The sequence below is a fragment of the Crassostrea angulata genome, chromosome 4 (genome assembly GCF_025612915.1).
Source record: "Crassostrea angulata isolate pt1a10 chromosome 4, ASM2561291v2, whole genome shotgun sequence".
Taxonomy (NCBI): Eukaryota; Metazoa; Mollusca; class Bivalvia; order Ostreida; family Ostreidae; genus Magallana; species Magallana angulata.
Window position 1 is genome coordinate 6,777,634 of NC_069114.1, and position 23,987 is coordinate 6,801,620.

Genomic DNA, 23,987 nt, shown 5'->3' on the forward strand with positions numbered 1-23,987 from the left:
AAATTTAAATTTTACTCAAGCTTTATTTATTATAAAATTCAATATTCTGCCATTTAAACCCACTGTGTAATAGTAGTTAAATACAAAGGTGAAACTATTTTACTGTTTTATAACAATTTTAATGAAAATCATCTAAAGCGAAAGCAGACGTTTGTGGGAAAATTCCAGCAGGGTTTTCCTATAACGCTAATTTTAGACTGGAAATTTTCAGTTACATGTATACGATTTGTAAACACGTACGAAGGTAAATGGACTAATTGATAAATGGAAATTGTGACTGTTGTAATTCATATCTGACAAAATGTTATCGGAGATTGTTTGTTATTTGATTAACATCAATAAAAAACTTAATCAACCTAATTCAACATGAATAGATGTTGTCATAGAGAATTGGATATTACAAAAAATACATAATCTGAGAAAATGTCTGACAATTGCCGTGTGTCTGAGGCCCTGTACGTGGGTCTGTGTGGTTATATAGGGACACCGATAGAAGTAACCATCAGGAGGGAGGTGATGGACATGGAGGAGATGATATATAAACATGTATATATACATAAAGGTTGTAGAGGTATGAGGAGTGGTAGTCATAGGGAAGGTTTCAGATTTAAATCTTCTGATATAGACACGATGTTCTGGATTACCAATCATAAAGTGATAACCGACTTATCACAGTCCAGTGTTTATGATCTGTCAAAGCATACCATTATTCTAATGGAGGACACTGATACACCACCAGGGTTTGTCAGACTACAGCTTCTGACGTCACCACTAGATAGAAACATATCATCATCTGTTATTCCGTTCAATGACGGGATGCTCATATCAAATGTTAAGTGGAGACAAATCATACTTACATTGATAAGTGGAAATAAAACTTTCACGAATTTAAAAACTCATGGTCCTTGTGCAAACAGTTTTTATGGTAATATAGAAACTGACTATGCTCTTTGTTTTCATTGTTCCTACTGGCCACAGTTATCTTGTTATTGGAAAAAAAGATGTACTCTACATAACTGGCCCCCAAACCACGTTTTTTATGAAATTCTGAGTAATGGTTGTCATTTTGTGCCCGTCGGAATTAAAACTGCAGGCGATGAAAATGAACTTGACTGGAGATTATCCTTTTCTCAGGCAGAACAAAAACTGATCTACTCCATGAACCATACCCAATTTTTGTGCTATGGCCTCTTAAAAATATTTTTAAAAGAAGTGGTCAATCGCGACATAGAAGAACCATTTTTGTGTTCATATTTTGCAAAAACTACTTTGTTCTGGCTGATACAAATAGGAAATATTACATGGTGTCCAAATAACTTACTGGATTGTTTCTGGAAATGTTTCAAATATCTATATCATTGCGTTCATCGAGGTGTGCTTCCTAATTTTTTTATCCCACAAAATAATATGTTTGCCGGAAAGTTGTCCACAGTTAGAGGTGCACGCACACGACAGTGTCTATTAGAACAACTGAACGGGTATTATGAAATGGGCGTGACCTGTTTGTTACAAAGTACGACGGTCAGAGCAATGATTGAGCCAGTTATATGCAACAGCTTTTTCAGAGTAGAGCCACTTCTGGGTCATATCAAGAGTGTCGCTGATACAGACGCTTGTATCAATTGGGAAATACGTTGTTTTGAATTTCCATTAGAAAACAGTAGAACAAACTTTCTTATTCTGAGGTCCATAACAGTTTTGTCAAATCTATCACTCACAGAATATGAGACGTTAACATTACAGAAATGTACGGCAGATGTTTTGGTAAAAACAGCATTTTTATATCTCAATAGTTTAACAGAAAATACAAATAAGGCAGTCTACAGATCAGACAGACTGATTGGTAACTTGTTGAAGCTGGCAGGTAGAGTGGGTGATGTGTCTCGTTTGTTGTACCTTGCTATGTATTACTACAGAACATGTAGATATAGAGAGGCGCTTCGTGTTACAGCTCTGGTTAAATCAAGACTCATACAGCCATATATCATGTATAACACAGTAGACCGAGATAGGTACAATGAATCAGTGGCTGGTTGGTCTCTGTCTAAACGCATGAAGAAAGCTTGGGCATACTATTTACCTCTTGATAATAATGTTTATTATATCCAGGAACTAGCTTTAGAACAGAATGTAAGCAAAGACAATGGTGATGAATCAATGTTGTATATTTCACCCTATGTAATGCCAGACATGTTAAGTGTGTTATGTAACTACAAACTAGGTAACCGGTCCCAGTGTCTACAGTCACTGACAGACCTACAGACACTGCTGCTCTATGATGTCGGGAGATACGTACCTTTGAACCTTAGAGACCTTTCGTGGCAGATACTGGGGATCTGTCAGCACGTTGTGGGGGACCTACACGGGGCGTTACAGTCTTATCAACAGTCACTGAGTCAGGAACCATACCACAAAATACAGAATGCCACAGAATACAGAATTGCACTAGTTTTGAATCAATTAAACCAGTGAAACAGCGGTGTGGATTATTGAGTTGCATTCATGATGGTAAATCATGAACTGCATAATAATACATGAACTGTTAATTTACATATCAGGAAGTATATTTTTGATTGATCAAAGTGTTATTTGTTACCAATTTTCTGTGTAAAGGTATTGATTTAACAGAAATACTAGTTGGTATGACTTGACTTAAAATGAAAATAGAGTAACGGAAATGACAATTTGCTTTTTGTTTTTACATGTTAACCAACCCCCTCTATTCCCCCAAGTATCTAGACCCACGGGACTTAACTCATTTTTCATAAAAGTATCATTTTATGACATATTTGTAAACTAATGTGTACATTCAATGCACAGTTAAGCATTGAATCCGTATTCTTTGAAAGATATGGTCTCATAACTGCAAAGGTGTGTGTATACAAATTGAATAACGCGCGCTAGTGCATTATGAAAAGTTGTTCGATTTATTCTAGACTAATATGCATGTGTACACTGAATTGATTTTGTACATGTATCATGTTTGTATTTATTGTACCATTCATTACAATATTTTGTGATTAAAATACTTGTAAACTGTGCATTTTTATTTCTTTAAATCATGCATGAGGCAACTATGAAAAAATAATTCTGAACAAAAGAGTTTTTTAAAATTCAATGATAAACAAAGGAAACTGAAATGACCCAAAATTATGTACCGGTATTGTATTTCTTGTAAGAAATGAAACCTATTCAATCAACACTGAACACTTTCTAATTTGATTAATATTTTAATATTTTTTCCTTTTTATCCTGTTTATTAGATACAATCATTGAACACACACTTTTGATGGATATGCGTCTCTGCACATGGAATTACATTATGCCTGTGGTAAATGGATTGAGATCCAAATAAGATAACATGCATGTCATGACAAAACCTTTTGTCGGAGCTAGTTTACAACAATGGACCCCTCATGATCTCTTGCTAACCTTAGGCACACTGTATTTCGGGTTTAATGGCTGGGGGAGTTGTCTCCTCCTTTTTCACGGGGAAAACGTTGCCGCACTGAGACAGTAGCTGTGCACTCAGTTTACACAACTCTTGGTCTGGTATCGGAGGATTGAAGGATTGGTCCAAGTTCTGAATGAAATAATTGAAAAATATGGCGTCATTATATTAATATGACAAACGTAAAAACACTGACAATTATTTTAAACAAATATTATACTGTAAAATATTTTTGGTGTAAAAACTGACAATTATTTTAAACAAATATCATACTGTAAAATATTTTTCGTGAGAAGTAAATATAGAGTTTAATTTAGATTGAATATCGTTTACTTTGTCATCTCTACAGAGTTTCCGTCGGATCTCGATATCTTTCCTGGCACACAGCGCCCTTCGGAAGTTGCCGATTTTGGCTAGGATGTCCTTTTTGGAGGAAAATGCCGTTGATCTCTCTGTCTGAACTTTCTTAAGAGAATCTTGTAGTTCATACACAACTGGTTTTGATGGTGTCCCTGAATCTGCATAATTTTTTCAAATTTTACTAATAAGTGAAATATGAAGCTCTGCTTCATCAGGTGCAATCCAACATTTGGTTTACTCATCAACAAAAGAACCCCAAAATAACTACACTGCTTACCTTTTTCTCTTTGAGTCTCAAGCTCCTGTTGACAAGAACTTTGAATTTTTTGGAACAGCTTCTCCCCAGCAAACTCCTCGGAAACACCAAGTGAGGCAAAGATAGCGGGTGCCCTGAAGCGCTGGAGAGCTGAACCAGTACTGGCCGGTTTAGGTTGTGAAGACTGAACCAGACTTGTCCAGTCTATATCCACTATGTCCATTATACCTATAATCACACAGAATTATGTATTTCTCTTCATGCTTGTACTTTAAAATGACAACAAAAAATGCCTGTCAATTTTTTTTTTCAAAAACCTTTCTTACTGGGTTTCTTTTCCTCTTCCCCAATAACACTGCCCTCTTCACTTGATATCTCCTCCAGTGACAAATTGTCATCAGAATTCTCCTCCTCATCTGTAACAGATCAACATATTAAATCTTTCATTTTTTTCTACACATTTTGTTCTCTTATTGCAAATCAGAGTCCTTAAAATATATTACAATCAAAGGTTTTCAAAGAAGACAACTGATGATCGTGATTCCCAATAAATCCTTATCCTTTACCATATCATACATTTTACAGAAAAAAAGTTTTTCCACTTACCTATATCGTTCTTGTCTTCTTCTTTAAGGGGTGGAGCCACTGTTTTGCTCTCTGAAGTCTCTCTTTTGCTCCTCTCCTTTTCTCTGTCTTCTATAGAGCTCGCTCTTGCTTTGCTGTAAATAGACACAAGCCCTTTAATACAACAGCTCCCAAGACAACACATTTACATTTTTAACTTCTTCAACCTCCCCAATCAGGATATAAGAATGTTTCCCCTTCTTGTCCCTTTCAGTTCTTATAACCTCTTTTCAATTTCCTAGGTTTGTTTTTTCGCCTTCCCACAAAAAAACCGTTTAAACCAGACAGGATTTCCCATTTCCTAAAGTCCTTGACTGAAGGACCAGTTATCTCAATCTACTCACCTTGACCTTTCTTTGCTGCTGGGACGACTAGAGGTTCTGTTGTCTGGTGAGCGGTCACGTCTACCGCGGTCAAACGAGGATCGTCTGCTTCGGTTGTCACGGTGACTGCTGCGCCCGGTGCTGCCTATGCTGCTACGACTCTGACTTCTCTGTCGGCGAGTTTGGAGATGTTCTGGTAATGCAGATGCCACCTGTATCATAAACAAATATCATTTAATCAAAAGAACAAAAAGTTCTAGGGTAGATACGAACAGGTAAAACTTGCATTTTTCCAACAAATTCACTTAGGTCCAACAGTAATCAAGTAATGAAGTACTGGAAGTTGAGCTCTTTTGGTGTGTCTTTATGAATACTGTGTAGTAAAGACTGAAAATCTCTCTCACTTATGCTTTTGATGTCAGCAAGCGTCAGAGAGCGACTAAATTTTGTAAGCGACTATAAACAAAAATATGTCTGTCTAGTAGAAAAAAGTTCAACAGAATTTTGCAACAAGCGCTATACATTCAATCCCCATTATTTCAACGTGCAGCAAAGTAGTTCATGGAAATTCATGCGCATTGTATGTGTCCAAAATCCATAGTCTTGTTTTTAAAAAATGTTATTAATAAGAAAACTAAAAAAGATGGACAATTCTCTCGAAATTAAAAAAAAGAAAAGAAACAAAATGCCAACACTTTTGACAAAACATGGCTCTTTGAATAACTATTTGGTATAGCGGAAGCTTTTACTTTGACGCTGTTTGGTGTTTTGTTTACTTTTGAAGTTGTGCTATTTATAGTAACATTGGCGATTTGCCTGCCTACTGCCAGGACTCTGCTTTCAGCAGAGCCCTGAAAAAATGGAAATTTTTTATGACATTAAAACCTAAGCAATCAGGAGGTTGAAGATGTCTTTTTAAAAAAAAAAGTTGTATTATAACAGTACATGATTTCAAATTTCTTTACGCACAAACGAAAACCAAAAGTAATAAGACTTAACTTATTAAAGATAACTTGCAAAAATGCACACATATTTAAAGCCCCCCCCCCCATCATCCATCACTTTCACCCACCTGCTCTTTCTCTGTGTTGTCTGCTGTTTTGGGGACTTCCTCTGAATCCTCTGACCAATCACTGTGCTTGTTATCTGGCTGGCAGCCCTGAGATCGTCTGCTGACTGGAACAAGATAAATGAGGGCAGAGGGTAAATAATGGCGGTCATACAATGAAGGAGAGTAAATGAAGCATGCCAGAGCTATGGTAACACTATAGTATGTACAGTATACCTGATTTGCGGTCCTCTTCTTTAGGTTTGTCACTACTTTTTCTGTCATCTACAAGGGCATGTGTAAAATGTAAGGTAAAACACATATCAATATGTATATTGTTTAAATAAAATGACCCTCTTTCAAAATAATAAATAAAATGGTTCAAATATTGTTGAATCAATAGATTTTGAGGTAGCTTAATTTTTGTTGAAATCGTTGGTACCTCTCATGCATGCATTGACATCTTCAGTGAATTAATAAATTAACATTAAAAAGTTATATTTCCTTTTGTAGGTATAAGAAAACACACAAAATTATGTCCCCACCAACCTATAAAATATCAGCAATCCACGAAAACTGGCCCCAATGAATTTTAAAGATTCCACAGAAATGAATTGAGTTACTGAATTAACAATCTTGTTCTTGTGACCAAAGAGTAACTTTGTCGAGATATTTACCTTCCTTATCCGTTCTCCTTTTCTTTCTTCTGTCTTGATCTCGCTGATCCCCTCTGACCTCAGGTGACCTTGACCTCTTGGAGATCCTTGACCTTCTGTCTTCTTCAACTGAGAAGGGCTGTTTGAGCAATAAAAGGCATGTTGATTGAATATTTTATGTCTTTTTAAAAACAAATTAATATCAATATCAAATAACAATTGATATAAATGTATAAAAATTAAGAATTGGGTTTTTTATTTCAATCATCATTTCAACAAGTTTAATGGCATTGTTTATATAAAGTGTGAGCTAGATAAGGCTAAGGGGGAAGAACATACGGTCTGGACAAGTTTGTTTTTTTTTAAAGAGGTCTTATCTACACAACATGAGGCTAAAGGCAGTCTGTGGATGATGCATGAATCAGATTTGGCAAAGAAGCTGGGTGGGGGAATGTATGGTCGGGACAAGGATTTTACCCATAAGTCTCTTACGACCTTAACCTTAGGGCGCTTTCAATTAACGTTGCCTGCTGGCGACGTTATCAGGAAATGGTGACGTTAATGGAACGGTTGGCAACGTCACAATGCTCCAACGAGGACAATTGCAGCTCAAAACTTGGCTATTTGAAGTTTTTATGTTTATCGATGTAGAAGATGAAGCAGAAATCCAGTTTTGTAAAATATGGTAACCTTGGCGCCCTATTGTGTTCTAATCGGCAATGATAAAATGCGTTGCCAGCGACGTGCATTCCAGCTTTGGGCGACGAAGGCAACACCGGCAAATCCTGTGATGCCGGTTAAATGGAAGGCACCCTTAGACCAACAAACTTGGTTGAAGGTAATTGCACTCCTTGCACCAAAGGCACTTTGTTGCTTACGATAAGCTCGAATTGGCAATGGGAAGAGGACATATTTTCTGATCAATTGATGTAAGAACACATTAACTAGAGAACTGCCAATGATTGATGCTCTAGTGAGTTAGATGTGTGTCTTGGTTCTTACACTAGAGGCGTGTCTCTCCCTCCCCTTCCTGTCGGACTTCTCACTGCCTCGGTCCCAGTCCCGTGACCTTGATTTCTCCTCCTCCTCTCCCCCCTTGGTTGACAACTTCTCTACAGGAGCCACAGCACTGGACTTACTTCTACAACAAAAGCCAAAGGTTGGAAATGCTGAACTAAATTATCTTATAAAAAGGAAGCATAAAGGGAAAAAGATGAGTATAGCGTTAAATCAAAGCTGTCTTCTACCTGTGAGAAAGAGTTGGTGACACCTCTCTCTTGCTTCGATGGGATTCTGCTGGTGACAATTCCCTGCTCCTTTTAGTAGAAGGGGTTGGGGATATTTCCCTAGCCTTCTTCGTTGATGGGGTGGGGGATAAATCCCTGGCCTTTTTTGTGGAGGGGGTAGGGGATATGTCCCTGACCCTCTTTGTAGAGGGGGTGGGAGATAGGTCAGCTTCCCTTCTGGGTGCAGGTGACACTGATCGGTCTTTATCATCATGCCCTCGTTTTCTGTAAGAGAACAATGCTCAAGTTATATATGACTTAGTATCGTTGTTAATGATATTCAGACTGACACTGTATAAAGGGAAATGTCCACCGTTGTTTTATTTTTCGCTACTTTTGTTCTTGTTGTAAGCAGGTGAATTTAAGACTGGGCAAATGTCAATGTCTCACCTGTATACAGTGTGTTGGTACCATAGATATTTATGTACTGAACAGATATATATTTATTTAACAAAAGTTTCAGAAAAATTCACGAAGCAGTTTCTGAGTTATTATCGAATTTCCTTTCAAGGCTATTTTAAGCTTTGTCCAATGGTTCAAGTGAAATCTAAGAGAGTGTTCAAGTCCTGTGGTTCTACCTGCTCTCCTTTCTCGGCTCCACTTTCTCTTTCTTGTCTTTATGTTCCTCTACTTTTTCCTCTTCTTTGGATTTTTCTTTGTGAGACTTTTTTAATTTTTTGTCCTTTTTCTTTGTCTGTTTGAAGAAAAAATGACTTTCCTGATCATGCAGAATATGCTTGTGTTATACAATTGTGTTTTTACAATTGAGAAATGCTTTTCAAAGAGACTAGACATCACTGAGATGGACTGAGATTGTTTTGTGGACCCTTGTTTATTTAAGGACATAATGATGAAAAGCCTGTAGGAGGACTTTGCTTCACTTTAACTATTGACTTTAAGATCATCTCACATCCTATATCCAATAAGCAATCCATGGAAATAGTGTACGTGTGATAGAGTTGTTGAAAAGAAAAATATTGTCTGGACAAAGATTCAGTTGAAATATCTGCTATGACCTTTACATTTGACATAGAAACTTGGTTCAAAATAACATTTTTGATTTTCGAGAAACGATATCAGACTTACCAGTGTAGGGTCGCCTTTATCGCGAGATGTCCTATCTCGGCCTTGACTGGACCTCTCCTCTCTCTCGGTATCTCTCTTCCCCCTGTCCTCCACTTCTCCTTTAACCTTCTCTGTCTCTCTATCCCCAGCCAACCTTTCCGGTGACTCCTCCCACTTCTTGTCATGTGACTTCTCTCTCATCCGATTGGGTGAGGCCTCCATGGGTTTCTCTACAGAGCCAGCCTTCTGTCAATCACTTGTCCCTCTCCCTCTTTCATCCCTCCTTTTTTCTTCTCTCTTTCTATCCACTGATCGCTCCCCTTTTTTATCACCTGCCTCCTCCTTCCTTCTGTCTCCCTCCTCACGGTGCTTCTCTTTAGATGCTCCCCTTGATGGGCCCCCTAGCTGTCTGTCAGGTGACCCCTCCCTTCTGCGATCCCTTATGTCCCCTTTTCTGTCCTGAGACAAATCCTGCCTTCTGTCTATAGATGCCCCACTCCTACGATCTCTGTCATAGTCTGACCTTCCGAGAGAATCGCCCTTGTCCCTATCCCCTCTCTCTGACCTATCATCGCCATAGCGATCTCTCTTTGACCTACTGTCATCTCTTCTATCATCATTTTTTCTTTCATAGCGACTGAAAAAAAAAAAATATATATATATATATATAAATATATATATATATATATATATATATATATATATATATATATATATATATATATATATATATATATATATATATATATATATATATATATATATATATATCATCAACAAAAATTATTTCCATAACTCCTATTATATACAAACCACTTATCTACTATCAATTTTATCTAATGAATTCTTTGTGTTTACAAATCTTCCTCGTAATTATGCCATGTATATGACCATATTTTTTCACGATCTAAAAATGTCTACAGACACATACCTGTCCCTGAACCTGTCATCAGGCCGGTCCAGGAAGCGATCGTCCCTGGGGGGAGGGGGATAGTCCCTCCTCTCATCATGTCTGCTGTCCCACTCCCTGCGGTCAGGGTAAAACTCCTCCCTCAGGTCCTGGCGGTCCCAGTCCGCCCTCTCCCCCCGAAGGTCTCGTGGTGAGTCATATCTGGCACCTGTAAATGGTGAAAGTGATATGCATCGCAATGAATACATGTCATGCAAAGTGACGACAGGGCTCTCTTTTGATATCTCTCTTTCCAGATTCACCTAGGAAAAAAATCTAATGAAAAAGACTATTGTTTTCAATTGTTTATGAGGTAACAGTGTAAATAAAAGAAAAATATACTAAACAAACCTATGATAATCAAGAATTTCACTTCTAAATACTTAAATTGATTTAGATATAAAAATAACTTCTTCTTACACTTGTTAAAACAGATATGTTTAATAATTCATTTTCAGCTAAAAGGACACATTTTAAACCATGATACCTTTATTCTTGTTTTCCAATGCTTTGAGAAATATTCATTCCACATGCAACAAATAAATGTGTACTTTAAAACATAAAGTAGATCATGTCCTGACCTTAGCACATGTACACCCAGTGCATCTGCAATTATTACCATTTACAGTATTTACCAAGTTTTCGAGATTCAATTGACCTTGGCTTTAAAAGCCAAATGACTTTGACCTTAATTGTCAAATTACCTCAAAGTCAACTTCCTTAAACTTTTTATACTGAATTAAAAATCTTTAATTGTAAAATTTTATCAGTTGTACAATTGCACATATAAAAAATATATATATAATATATAGCCCAACAAGAAATACAAAGTAGTATTCCTTTAGAGAATTGTGTTGTTGATGCAAAAAATACAAGACTTCAATATGCATTTATTCATGAAAAAATGAAAAATGAAAGCAAAATAAGTGCTAAAAATTAGAAAAGTGAGAATCATTTCAATAAGTTCATAAATTAGACATAAAATCTATCTAGTAAATAAGAGATTATATTCTGGTATAACAAAAGTGTGGGTCAATACCAATCAGAGAAAATTCTGTTTTAAGGATTTTTCAACCCAGACTGAAAGACAAGAAGTGAACATGGAGGGAACACTAGACGGACGTGTATTTCATGATTAGTTTAACACTGTTGACCTTTTGACGTGACACAGTTTTGGGGGCACAAACCTGGGATTGGGGGTCCGTAATCTGCGTACCGGTCGGGGGGTCGGTACTCTCTATCAGGGCCTACAAACATACACTGTTAGTATCAAACAAGTGGTTAAGCATCAACGCTCACATTGTCTCTACATCACTGGCCACGGCCTTGACATGCAGGGGTTTCCAAGGCAACAAATCATGCCCCTGAAGTCGATCTGAGTGTATCTCTAAGGTATAATTTGTGTCTGACTACAAGTGTTTGAAAAAAAGAAATGTAGAAAAATACAGTGCCCCCAACGTTATTCTTTTAATTCCTATTCCATCGTAACGTGTGTGTATACTGTTCTATTGTGCTTTAATCCAATCCTATGTTAATTCTATCAGGTTTATTGTTCAAAAACAAAGTAACATATTTTCCTGTATCTCGAATATGTTAAACTGTACGGGGAGTGTATACCTGCGTTAACATTGACTTGTATATAATATAATATGTTTTTCATGCATCATATTTCACAAAAACAAAAGTATTTATGATATATTCAATATTTATTTAGAAAAAGAGTTGTTTTTCAATTGAACTGGCCCTTTTTTGTGTGATTTAATTTGGGTTAAAATGTTCTCGGCGATCGGCTAGGGTGTGCGGTAATGAAAACAATGTTAACAAATCTTACGCACAGTGTATCTCTGTGTCAACTTTTATTTCAATTGTAAGTAATATAATTCATTAGTAATCATCATTTTTATACAGAAAGAAGTGTATTTATAATAGATTTTTACTTTTTTCATAAAATTTTTATTGAACACGCTTTTGTTTCGTGTGATGTGATCTCGGGCTTAAAAGTTTGCGGCGATCAGCTATAGGATGTGCCCCAAAGAAAACAATGTTAACAATACAGATAATTTTATGATCATTTATTGAAAAGACAATTTTTTTAAATAAATTTTTTATAAATGATGCTGCAATGATTAACAGCTCGGCATTTGTTAATAAAAAGATCTTGATTCGTACTTGTTATTTCTCAAATTCTGCCATTATCAGGTTTATCGTAAAGATCGTTTGATGCGTTTATATACATTTATCATGAACATCATTTATCTTTTCCTATGATAATCGTGCATCAATCCCATCGTATCGTGCATGTATACTGCTCTATTATGCATTAATTGTATCCTATCACGCGTGAATAATTTTCTATCGTTTATCTTTTAAAAAATCGCTGCGGGTATTTTAAGTGTATTTTGCATAGGTGTGTAGTTTATGTTTCCTTGGTTGATATTAATTGAAAGTAATGAAAAGTGTGTGGTCAAAAATTTGTGTTTTCAAAAAAATAAATACGCAGAAGCAAACCAAATTATTATAGCCATAAAGAAATTATGAAAAATGCACTTAATATCTGATCTTCCTGGATTATTATTTTTGTTTAATATCATTATTAATTCAGGTGAATGTATTTGTAAGACAAACATAACCAATGTTATTTAAATGTCACAGGCCTTTCCAAACTAAACAATAAACAAAATCCAACATCTGTTTTATTTATTAAGATATACAATGCAAAACTTATAATATGAGAAACTGCATGCTTCTGATTTAAAGAAAAATACAGTCACATGCTTTCTTAAACTTTAAAAAAACTAGAAACGGGAATACTAGACTGATTAATATCAAGATGAGACCTACACAAAATTCATTGACATTTCAATCTAATTATTATCATTTTTCGATTTGAGTTAATACTTGAGGATCTAGAAGTTCTCGTTCATGTCCTATTCAATTTCAGATATTGTAGCATTCTAGACTGCAAAAATACTAGTTTATAAGCAAAATATTTTTGGAACTCAGTAATTCTGAAATATGTAAACCATAAATGGCAGAAATGATCAAAGCCATTCTACTCAAGATTTTCACTACAGAGGATAGTTTCATGTCTTACCCATCAGAGGCTGTGGTTGCGGGGCACCGCGTGTTCTAGATGCTGGAGGCCAGGCACCACCACGGCGGCTCTATTTCCAGACATTATCAGCGGGAGGAGGTGCACTTCCCTCATAGGGGTCACGACCTGTAAAGTAAAACAACGATTTGTCATTTGTTAATACATGTGTTTAGACCTGAAAATATTTTAATTATAAATCAATGCTTAGAAATACTGTTTATCTGGTAATTTTTATGACGATTTTTTTTTGCCATCACTTTTACATCGCAAAATATTCAAATGCAGACATTTTATCTAATATGTTCATTTAAGGTAGAGCAATATGACAGTCAGACCTGTTCGAATACCGGCGCCAGATACAGGTGAATCTCGATAACTCGAACTTCAGGGGACCATGATTAAACTTCGAGAGATCAAGGGTTCTAGAGATCGAAAGTTTAAAAAAAAAATCCGGAAATTTTTGTTTCGGTCATGTTGGTTCTTAAATTATTGTAGCCGGAAATTTATATTAATAAGATGGAGGGATAGTCTGACAAGATTTCAATCGTATTTTCTGCTACATTACTTACTGTAGTTATTAAGTGTATTCATGTTAAAAAACTTTTAAGCATATTATGTTTTCTTAGTCATAACGTTAAAAAATTTAAATGAAAAGCAGTTTACCGTTACTTACACAAGTTGTTAAAATTAATAGATCAATTACAAATTACCTATCTACCCTCTGAAGAACGCAAGGGGTAGTGTCACTTAATCAAACAACGTAATCAACCAATTAACACAACCACCCTAGCCCGCAGGAGTTCACTCAACCATCCAGGTAAGGTCCACGCGGAGCTATAATTATAATTATCAAGAGAGAAAAACAATGACATATGTAAAACGGGACCCAGTTTCTACTTCGAGAGATCAAGAACTTCGAGAGATCGGAGTTCGAGGGATCAAGAGAAAATTTACTTAATTATAAAGAAAAAAATCGGGACCGTGAGTTCACTTCGAGAGATCAAGAACTTCGAGAGATCGATGTTCGAGCCATCGAGTGTCACCTGTAGTTCAGTTGGTAGAGCACCGAAATAGAGATTCAGGGGGCCCAGGCTCGATCCCCGGTCTGGTCCGTCATTATTTCTCCCTGATTATTACACACTGATTTATAAATAGTCTTTTTACTTGAAGCAAAGCTTTAAATCAGACAAGAATTTGATACTGATTATTAATATGAATAAATCCTATACGTCTAGCATTAACGTCAATATCTATAAAGGAAATAATCGGTTTTAATACTGATTCAATAGTTATTCACTTTTAACGTTACGATTCGTTCTCTGAGAACTATCGAATGGAATGCAGATAGTGATTGATTATAACGTTATATTGTATGAAGTACAGACAAATGACCTTTTACTCATCGCTGTGGGAAGCCTTAAGATACCTGCGAGTTTCAAGGATACGTAAATTCGTGGCCAATGACCCTATCATTACAAAATATTAATAGAAATTGCACTTCAATGAACACTTAATTTCGTGGATCAACTAAATAACTAAACCTACGAAAATTGGTATTTATCGAATATTAATTGATGAAACCCCAGTATTAGGCCTCGACCCTGACATCACCTGGCTGTGATCCCCCGAAACTTCAACCTGCTGGTCGACTCCTCGCTGTCCGATACTTGGACACTGTGGTCACTTTGGTCTGAGTCCTGGACCACCACCTCCTCCGTATCACCAGGTTGCCCTGTGCCTTGTGCCATTCGTTGATTCGGTTTGCACCCCATCTTTCCAATTTAAATATTCAGCCCCCTTGCGTTCAGAGTCTTTCCACAACTGCCAGTTGATCCGTTAGTCGTGTTCGTCTCAGTCCTTAGACGGTTGGTAGTCGTATCCGTATAGTCATCCTGGTTAGGTCGCTCATCCTCCCCCACTCTCGTGCGAACTCGGGGGTATCTTAGTATGTATCTGTATGTATGTACCAGCGGATATAGTAGGTACCTCTTCACAGAGGATGTCCATTGTCCTGCAAGGACTCCAAACCCTGGGGTGTCCGTATTTACAGACCGTTTCATGTCTATCCAGGTTGTCACTGCCCTATTGACAGTCGTCATCCAGTGTTTCCTGGCGGTTATTGGTATACCAAAAAAGGAAGTACCTGTAAACATCTTAGTGGTTTAGATGCATGATGATCCCGTCATTTTAATTAGAATTAAACTGAATTGAAGTTACAATGAAAACTACCCCCTCCCGCGGATTAGGATTTTCTTTTATGATTTTAAGCAATTCTCCCGCATCTGCTTTCACGTGTACATGCAATTGTTTAATACATATAAATTCCTATAATCATTTGAAATAATGACATTATTTCATTTCAAGTGATATGTACATGTTCATGCACTAGTTCGAAGAAAAAGACTGAATGTTCTTCTTAAATTTGCACGTTCCGTTTATCCTTAATACGGTATTATTATTAATTTGTTATGATACAAAAATACATTCCACCAAAGGAATTTTCAAAATGTTCAAGTAATCATTGTCTAATTAAGTGAATAATGATATTAAACAATCATTTGGATCGGTAAATTTTGTTTTAACTGCCACCCGGTAAATTCAAAATTTACAAGATGACCGTATGTTACATAAGCCATGCGGCTTTTTCTTCTTTTTTTCTGGGGGGGGGGGTTGAATTCAAACTAAATAAAATTACATATTACGTAAGTAACTGAAAATATGCGTCGAAATTCACTCTTTCCATGCAATCAAATTTAAATACTATCAAATATTATCCATGTTTATCCCCCCCCCCGAAACCGTAAAATTTTCCCAAATGATTTATCCATATTCGCTTGTATAATATTTAAGATTCAAATAAAACTAAAGAAAAATGTAAACAACATGGTAAAGGTGACGTATATATATTCAATTTAACAAACAATGCTGTGTCCTACGATAACATCCAAATACATGTACATCTTGAGATCTATTGTTTCAGTGCTTTATTATATCCCAACGTACTATGACATGGTGTATATATCAGTTTCTTTTATTTTAAGAAATTGGGGTTCATAATCTATATGTTTACTGTTGATTTTATTGAGGATAAGACAGCTGTCTTAATGTTAGGGTGAATTTTAAGGTGTTGTAAGTTTGGACGGCTTCTAGAAACTCTCCTAGGATGAGTCCTAAGATAAATCTGAGATACGTCTTAGTCTTAAGATAGCTTCATGAACATAGCCCATGCTACTTACATGTATATACTGTCAGTAATGTGAATTTAATTATTTTTTAATTTCATTGTTATCAAGCAATACATATTTAATTAAGATGATTTGAAAATGTTCAGTATCCTTTCGTTTTACATTGAATACCTTAAACTCACAGAATGATCAAATACCGGATTTTCTTTTTTTGTAATTTTCACCAACAATTCTATTAATTATATTGGAACTTTATTTTATACCGTAATTCAGTTTTCTGAATTTCTATTTATACCCACTGTGTGGTAGTAAAACACACGTGGTAGTATAATATTGTTTTATTACAAAAATAGTCATCGATAATCTTTTATAAAATCATCTAAAGCGGAAGTACACATTTATGGAAAAGTTTTTCCATATCGCATTTTAGTCTTGAAATTTTCATATACATGTACACAAGTTGTAAACATGTACGAAGGTATCTTGGAATAAGTGATACATGAAAATAGTGTCTTTGTTTTAATTTAATAACATTTAAAACCTATTGAAAAATCAACATTAATAGTCATTGTCAAAGAGAAATGGATATTACAAAAAGACATAATTGGTGAAAGTGTAATTCACAGAATGTCTGACAATTGCCGTGTGTCTGAGGCTCTGTACGTGGGTCTGTGTGATTATATAGGGACACAGACAGAAGTGACCGCCAGGAGGGAGGTGATGGACATGGAGGAGATGATAAGGAAACCTGTAGATATACATCGAAGTTATATACAAATGGACAGTGGTAGTCATAGGGAAGGTTTCAGGTTTAAATCTTCTGATATAGACATAATGATGTGGTCTCCCAATCATAAAGTAATAACTGACTTATCCCAGTCCAGTGTTTATGATCTGTCAAAGCATACCATTATTCTCACGGAGGACATTGATACACCACCGGGGTTTGTCAGACTACAGCTTCTGACGCCACCACGAGATGGAGACATAGCATCATCTGTTATCCCATTCAGTGACGGGATGTACATATCAAATGTAAAGTGGAGACAAATCATACTTACAAAGATAAGTGAAAATAAAACTATCACGAATTTAAAAACTCATGGTCCTTGTGCAAACGGGTTTTTTAGTCATAAAGAAGCTGACTATGCTCTTTGTTTTCATTGTTCCTACTGGCCACGTTTATCTTGTTATTGGAAACAAAGATGTACCCTACATAACTGGCCCCTAAACCACGTTTTTTATGACATTCTGAGTAATGGTTGACATTTTGTGCCTGTCGGAATTAAAACTGCAGACGATGAAAATGAACTGGACTGGAGATTATCCTTTTCTCAGGCAGAAGAAAAACTGATCTATTCCATGAACCATACCCAATTTTTGTGTTATGGCCTTTTAAAAATATTTTTAAAAGAAGTCGTCAATCGCAACATAGAAGAACCATTCCTGTGTTCATATTTTGCAAAAACTACTTTGTTCTGGCTGATACAAATAGGAAATATTACATGGTGTCCAAATAACTTACTGGATTGTTTCTGGAAATGTTTCAAATATCTATATCATTGCGTTCATCGAGGTGTGCTTCCTAATTTTTTTATCCCACAAAATAATATGTTTGCCGGAAAGTTGTCCACAGTTAGAGGTGCACGCACACGACAGTGTCTATTAGAACAACTGAACCGATATTATGAAATTGGCGTGACCTGTTTGCTACAAAGTCCGACGGTCAAAACAATGATTGAGCCAGTTATATGCAACAGCTTCTTCCGAGTAGAGCCACTTCTGGGGCATATCAAGAGTGTAGCTGATACAGACGCTTGTATCAATAAGGAAATACGTTGTAATGAATTTCCATTCGAAAACATTAGAACAAACTTTCTTATTCTGAGGTTCATAACAGTTTTGTCAAATCTATCACTCACAGAATATGAGACGTTAGCATTACAGAAATGTACGGCAGATGTTCTGGTAAAAACAGCATTTTTATATCTCAATAGTTTAACAGAAAATACAATTAAGAAAGTCTACAGATCAGACAGACTGATCGGTAACTTGTTGAAGCTGGCGGGTAGAGTGGGTGATGTGTCTTGTTTGTTGTATCTTGCTCTGTATTACTACAGAACATGTAGATATAGAGAGGCGCTTCATGTTACAGCTCTGGTTAAATCAAGACTCACACAGCCTTATATCATGTATAACAGAGTAGACCGAGATAGGTACAACGAATCTGTGGCTGGTTGGTCTCTGTCTAAACGCATGAAGAAAGCTTGGGCATACAATTTACGTCTTGATAATGATGTTTATTATATCCAGGAACTAGCTTTAGAACAGAATGTAAGCAACGAAAACGGTCACACAATCCTGTATATTTCACCCTATGTATTGACAGACATGTTAAGTGTGTTATGTAACTACAGACTAGGTAACCGGTCCCAGTGTCTACAGTCACTGACAGACCTACAGACACTGCTGCTCTATGATGACGGGAGTTACGTACCTTTATATCTCAGAGACCTCTCGTGGCAGATACTGGGAATCTGTCAACACGTTGTGGGGGACCTACACGGGGCGTTACAGTCTTATCAACAGTCATTGAGAGAGATCCTACTAAATAAAATACAGAACGCCACAGAATACAGAATGGCACTAGTTTTGAATCAATTAAACCAGCGGTGCGGATTATCGAGTTGCATTCATTATGGTAAATCATGAACTGTATAATAATACATGTACTGTTAATTTACATACCAGGAAAAATATTTTTGATTCATCAAATTGTTAGTTGTTACCAATTTTCTGAGCAGAGGCATTGATTTAACAGAAATGCGAGTTTGTACTACTTGACTGTAAATGAAAATAGAGTAACGGAAATGAAATGGCAATTTGCTCTTTGTTTTTACATGTTAACCAACCCCATCTATTCCCCAAGTATTTAGAACCCCGGGACTTAACTCATTTTTCATCAAAGTATCCTTTTATGACACGGGCCCTGGAAGTTATTGTAAATATATTGCATGTGCATGTATAAAAAAGTAAGGGTAGGACACTCTTTTTGGGGCGAAATCGGGTTTGACGAATTCTGGGCGTTCCTCAAACGAAATTTCGCGATAAATCGTTCAAGTATACTTTACTTACGACATATGTATACATTCGTTCCGCTCCAATGCTGTTACGTCGAAGAAAAAGGTGATTTTATACATCCAAGTGCCTAAGAATTTCGCTAGACTGGTTTACATCCGGTTTAATCGCAGTGAATCGAAAGGTAAATTGAAAGGTAAGTTCTGTTTGGTCAATAATGAAATAAATTCTTTAATTTCTTATCGATATTTGTCAATCTTCTTCATTATTCCCGCATTTCATTGTTGAAAAGCCAAACTACCCAGTATCTATATGCATAACTCCTTTCAAACATTTGATACATACTCACCATAAATTGTTTTCAGTTTCGCCACCTTATTGACGAGCAGATTTATTTTATTATTAACCAATCAGAACTTATCTCTCGATTCACTGCGATTAAACCGGATGTAAACCAGTCTAGCGAAATTCTTAGGCACTTGGATGTATAAAAACACCTTTTTCTTCGACGTAACAGCATTGGAGCGGAACGAATGTATACATATGTCGTAAGTAAAGTATACTTGAACGATTTATCGCGAAATTTCGTTTGAGGAACGCCCAGACTTCGTCAAACCCGATTTCGCCCCAAAAAGAGTGTCCTACCCTTACTTTTTTATACATGCACATGCAATATATTTACAATAACTTCCAGGGCCCGTGTTTTATGACATATTTGTAAACTAATGTGTACATTCAATGCACAGTTAAGCATTGAATCCGTATTCTTTGAAAGATATGGTCTCATAACTGCAACGGTGTGTGCATCCAAATTAAAAATACGCGCTAGTGCATTATGAAAAGTTGTTCGATTTATTCTAGACTAATATGCATGTGTACACTGAATTGATTTAGTATCATGTTTGTATTTATTGTACCATTCATTACAATATTTTGTGATTAAAATACTTGTAAACTGTGCATTTTTATTTCTTAAACATCGTGTATGAGGCAACTACATGTATGAAGAAATAATTCTGAACACAATCGTTTTTAAAATTCAAATAACAAACATAAGAAACTAAAATGACCCAAAATCATTTATTAAATTTCTCGTAAGAAATGAAATCTATTCAGTCAACATTGAACACTTTCTAATTTGATTAATATTTTAATATTTTTTTCTTTTCATTTTAATTAGACACAATCATTGAACACACACTTTTGATGGATATGCATCTCTGCACATGGAATAACATTATGCCTGTGGTTAATGGATTGAGGTCCAAATAAGATAACATGAATGTTATGACAAAACCATTTGTCTGAGCTAGTTTACAACAATGGACCCCTCATGACCTCTTGCCAACCTTAGGCACACTGTATTTCAGGTTTAATGGCTGGGGGAGTTGTCTCCTCCTTTTTCACGGGGAAAACGTCGCCGCACTGAGACAATAGCTGTGCACTCAGTTTACACAGCTCTTGGTCTGGTATCGGAAGATTGAAGGATTGGTCCAAGTTCTGAATGAAATAATAAAAAATATGGCGTCATTAAATTAATATGACAAACGTAAAAACACTGACAATTATTTTAAACAAATATAATACTGTAAAATATTTTTGGTGAGATGTAAATATAGAGTTTATTTTAGATTGAATATCGCTTACTGTGTCAACTCTACAGAGTTTATTTTAGATTGAATATCGCTTACTGTGTCAACTCTTACTGTGTCAACTTTACAGAGTTTATTTTAGATTGAATATCGCTTACTTTGTCAACTCTACAGAGTTTATATTAGATTGAATATCGCTTACTGTGTCAACTCTACAGAGTTTATATTAGATTGAATATCGCTTACTGTGTCAACTCTACAGAGTTTATATTAGATTGAATATCGCTTACTGTGTCAACTCTTACTGTGTCAACTCTACAGAGTTTATTTTAGATTGAATATCGCTTACTGTGTCAACTATACAGAGTTTATTTCAGATTGAATATCGCTTACTGTGTCAACTCCACAGAGTTTATTTTAGATTGAATATCGCTTACTGTGTCAACTATACAGAGTTTCCGTCGGATCTCGATATCTTTCCTGGCACACAGCGCCCTTCGGAAGTTGCCAATTTTGGCTATAATGTCCTTTTTGGAGGAAAATGCCGTTGATCACTCTGTCTGAACTTTCTTAAGAGAATCTTGTAGTTCATACACAACTGGTTTTGATGGTGTCTCTGAATCTGCATAATTTTTTTTTAATTTACTAATAAGTGAAATATGAAGCTCTGCTTCATCAGGTGCAATCCAACATTTGGTTAACTCATCAACAAAATAATCTCAAAACTAGAGACGAGCTCGTTGCAAGCAACGATTAGGTTTTCCGTCGTAGCTGCGTCATACTTGTGACGTATTACAAAAAATTGATAGCTGACCATAGTACAATATTAGATGTGTAAAAACTGAGAAACAAAGTATTATATTTTTGTGACCGCGTAGATTTTACGGTGATAGAGAATTCGTCTGGATCTGCATCGGTCATGTGCAGTACGAACCGGGTGAGGGAATGTTGGCGTAAAGTGTATAAGGTATAAGGTAGTGGCGCGCTGTGGGCCGTAAGCTAAAACGAAGGGTACTAGGTTTGCCGTATTCCCGTAGGTCCACCAGTATACAGTTCCAGATAAATAAACAGGCAATTGATGCAGGATTCCACATTATTGGACGAGACTCAACGATGGCAACATTATAACAATTTAACAGACATACATGTTACAAACAATTCGGATATGGCCAGTAGTGGCCTCCGGACTCAAGACGCTGGGAGAGTCGGACGTGGCCGGGGCTGGCCGCCGTATTCCAGACTGCGCATAGACAATTGTACATAACTATCTATAAGAATCTTAACAATGAGTATAAATTGACAGGTAATGATATAAGTAAGCTGAGTGAAAGGTTCACAGATATAAAATAATTAAATAAACTCAATGAGTCTTTGATGTCCAAGAAATGAAAATCTGATAATTGCACAATGTTGTTTTAAGAGATTAACAGTCCTTGAGACATGACACTTTGTCTCTTTGAAATCACATATAAAGTCTGAAAAGTGTCAATCACTAAATAAAAAAGTAACTTTGTAAGAAATAAACTGTGAGAAAAAAATTACGAAACAGATGTTGAATTTTACAAGTAAAGTCAAAATTTTTTTTATAATTAAACAGTGCATTTTGCACGATGATACTACATGTTTATAAGCAAATACAGATCTTAACACGTTGTCTCTAGTTTGATTCGTCGCATTTTATTCACAGAGTAGGACTGTGGTTATGCCCGGTACGAAGGTAAAAAGACCATTGGCAAACGTTTTACACGCATTTTTATCGAACGCAAGCGCCAATGAATCTCTTAGTATACATGTATATGCGGAGATCCTTGAAATTTTACAAGGGGTTTTGAAGAATAATTTTGTATTTCGAGGAGGGGGAACATGCGCGGATCAGAAAATTTTTCCGGGTGGGGGTTGAAAAGTCAGACGGTTATTTGAGTTTGCCAAGGGATGTCCGAGGCATATTTGGTAAGTTTATAATGTACAGTAACACGTAATTGAAAAAAATTTCGCTGGGGGGGGGGGGGGTCTGGAACCCTTCCCCTTCTAGATCCGCGCACGGAGAAGACCGATGCCGGTAATTTTACTATAATTTTAACCATTTTTATTTAATTATTCATGTTCATAATTATCAGAACAAGCAGAACCAGTATCAGTCTGACCGGCCTCACCATATACATTGTTGGAATTTAATTGTTCTAGCATTGCATTGCTCTGCATGTACACAATTTCTTTTAAAAATTAAACACTTAAAGTGTTCATCTATATGGCTACACATAACGTACACACGTGATTCAAAATAACCCAGACGGAAAACGGTAAAGAATTCAGTCATTGAGTCTACATTTTATAGAACTTGTAAAAAAACACATTGCGGGTCTGAATGTTTGTTGATATGTCAATCTATCAATATACAGTTTGTTAATCATTTTCGATTGCTAAGGCTACAGCGTATTTGATGAACATTGAACAACATTTTTTCCATGCCACTTTTTTCCATGGAAGATAGCGAATGTATACAAGTATAAAGCATTTATAAAATTTATTTAATTACCTCTTTAGAATTGTGTATGGAATAAATAATTTATAAGTTGCTGCTGAAGGTTGTTTGGTATTTTCGTTTGTAGATGTTTTGCAAGTAAAAAACCTGAAACGCGGGGCAAGTCATAATTAATATCCCTAATAACCGTAACTTAAAACTAGCGGCTTTGGATTCAAATATTATCGTATACGAATATTAAGTTCACTTTTTACAATTATCTCCACGATGATAATTATAGTATATCCATCGCAAATCAGTATTTATTTATTTTTGCTTTAAAAGAATTGTTCTATCGGGAGCAATCCCGCGTTCGTTTAAATTGCCAGCGTACATTTGTCATTTCAGTAATACACATTGTGCTTTATAAGACGGCCGTGTATACGTATTGTAGAAAAGTTGAGTTTAATTACCATGCATTGGAACCATTTTATTAACACATCTCCCAGTACTGAAACAATTCAAAATGTCTCTGTTACAGTAACACAGTGGGGCGTTA

At 36.0% G+C, this 23,987-nt stretch overlaps 4 protein-coding genes and 1 pseudogene across 4 annotated transcripts in view; 2 read left to right on the forward strand and 3 right to left on the reverse strand.

Moving 5' to 3' along the window:
* Positions 1-205: 205 nt before the first annotated feature.
* Positions 206-2,551, forward strand: LOC128180806 (uncharacterized). Its single transcript, XM_052848959.1, has one exon. It carries the CDS (start codon positions 424-426, stop codon positions 2,470-2,472), a length of 2,049 nt encoding a protein of 682 aa, XP_052704919.1. The 5' UTR covers positions 206-423; the 3' UTR covers positions 2,473-2,551.
* An 862-nt stretch (positions 2,552-3,413) lies between these two features.
* On the reverse strand, positions 3,414-9,291 carry LOC128180808 (zinc finger CCCH domain-containing protein 13-like). The gene is made up of 13 exons (XM_052848960.1): positions 9,091-9,291; positions 8,583-8,698; positions 7,966-8,229; positions 7,721-7,859; positions 6,740-6,857; positions 6,300-6,347; positions 6,087-6,190; positions 5,036-5,226; positions 4,674-4,786; positions 4,394-4,483; positions 4,089-4,295; positions 3,785-3,969; positions 3,414-3,583 (listed from the first exon to the last, which is right to left on the reverse strand). The coding sequence occupies exons 1-13, from the start codon at positions 9,289-9,291 to the stop codon at positions 3,434-3,436; spliced, it is 1,926 nt and encodes a 641-aa protein (XP_052704920.1). The 3' UTR covers positions 3,414-3,433.
* Positions 9,292-9,318: 27 nt separating this feature from the next.
* LOC128180813 (U1 small nuclear ribonucleoprotein 70 kDa-like) lies at positions 9,319-13,196 on the reverse strand. The gene is made up of 3 exons (XM_052848966.1): positions 13,113-13,196; positions 10,001-10,187; positions 9,319-9,706 (listed from the first exon to the last, which is right to left on the reverse strand). Exons 1-3 carry the CDS (start codon positions 13,114-13,116, stop codon positions 9,319-9,321), a joined length of 579 nt encoding a protein of 192 aa, XP_052704926.1. The 5' UTR covers positions 13,117-13,196.
* A 3,524-nt stretch (positions 13,197-16,720) lies between these two features.
* On the forward strand, positions 16,721-19,274 carry LOC128180804 (uncharacterized; annotated as a pseudogene).
* A 1,167-nt stretch (positions 19,275-20,441) lies between these two features.
* LOC128180803 (zinc finger CCCH domain-containing protein 13-like) overlaps positions 20,442-23,987 on the reverse strand; it is a 33,624-nt gene continuing 30,078 nt past the window's right edge. The window contains exons 24-25 of the transcript XR_008243256.1: positions 21,405-21,589; positions 20,442-20,875 (exon numbers count right to left, since the gene is read on the reverse strand). The gene's annotated coding sequence lies outside the window, so the exon portion shown is untranslated. The remainder of the gene's footprint in view (positions 20,876-21,404; positions 21,590-23,987) is intronic.

Bases quoted from the DNA above. Each gene is read 5' to 3' on its own strand.
- LOC128180806 (XM_052848959.1), top strand. From the start codon at position 424: ATGTCTGACAATTGCCGTGTGTCTGAGGCCCTGTACGTGGGTCTGTGT.
- LOC128180808 (XM_052848960.1), bottom strand. From the start codon at position 9,291: ATGGAGGCCTCACCCAATCGGATGAGAGAGAAGTCACATGACAAGAAG. The intron at 6,858-7,720 runs GTAAGAACCAAG...TTGCTCAAACAG, and splicing joins GGGAGAGACACGCCTCTAGT to CCCTTCTCAGTTGAAGAAGA. The intron at 6,348-6,739 runs GTAAATATCTCG...ATGCCCTTGTAG, and splicing joins AAGGAGAACGGATAAGGAAG to ATGACAGAAAAAGTAGTGAC.
- LOC128180813 (XM_052848966.1), bottom strand. The intron at 9,707-10,000 runs GTATGTGTCTGT...TTTTTTTTTCAG, and splicing joins GATGACAGGTTCAGGGACAG to TCGCTATGAAAGAAAAAATG.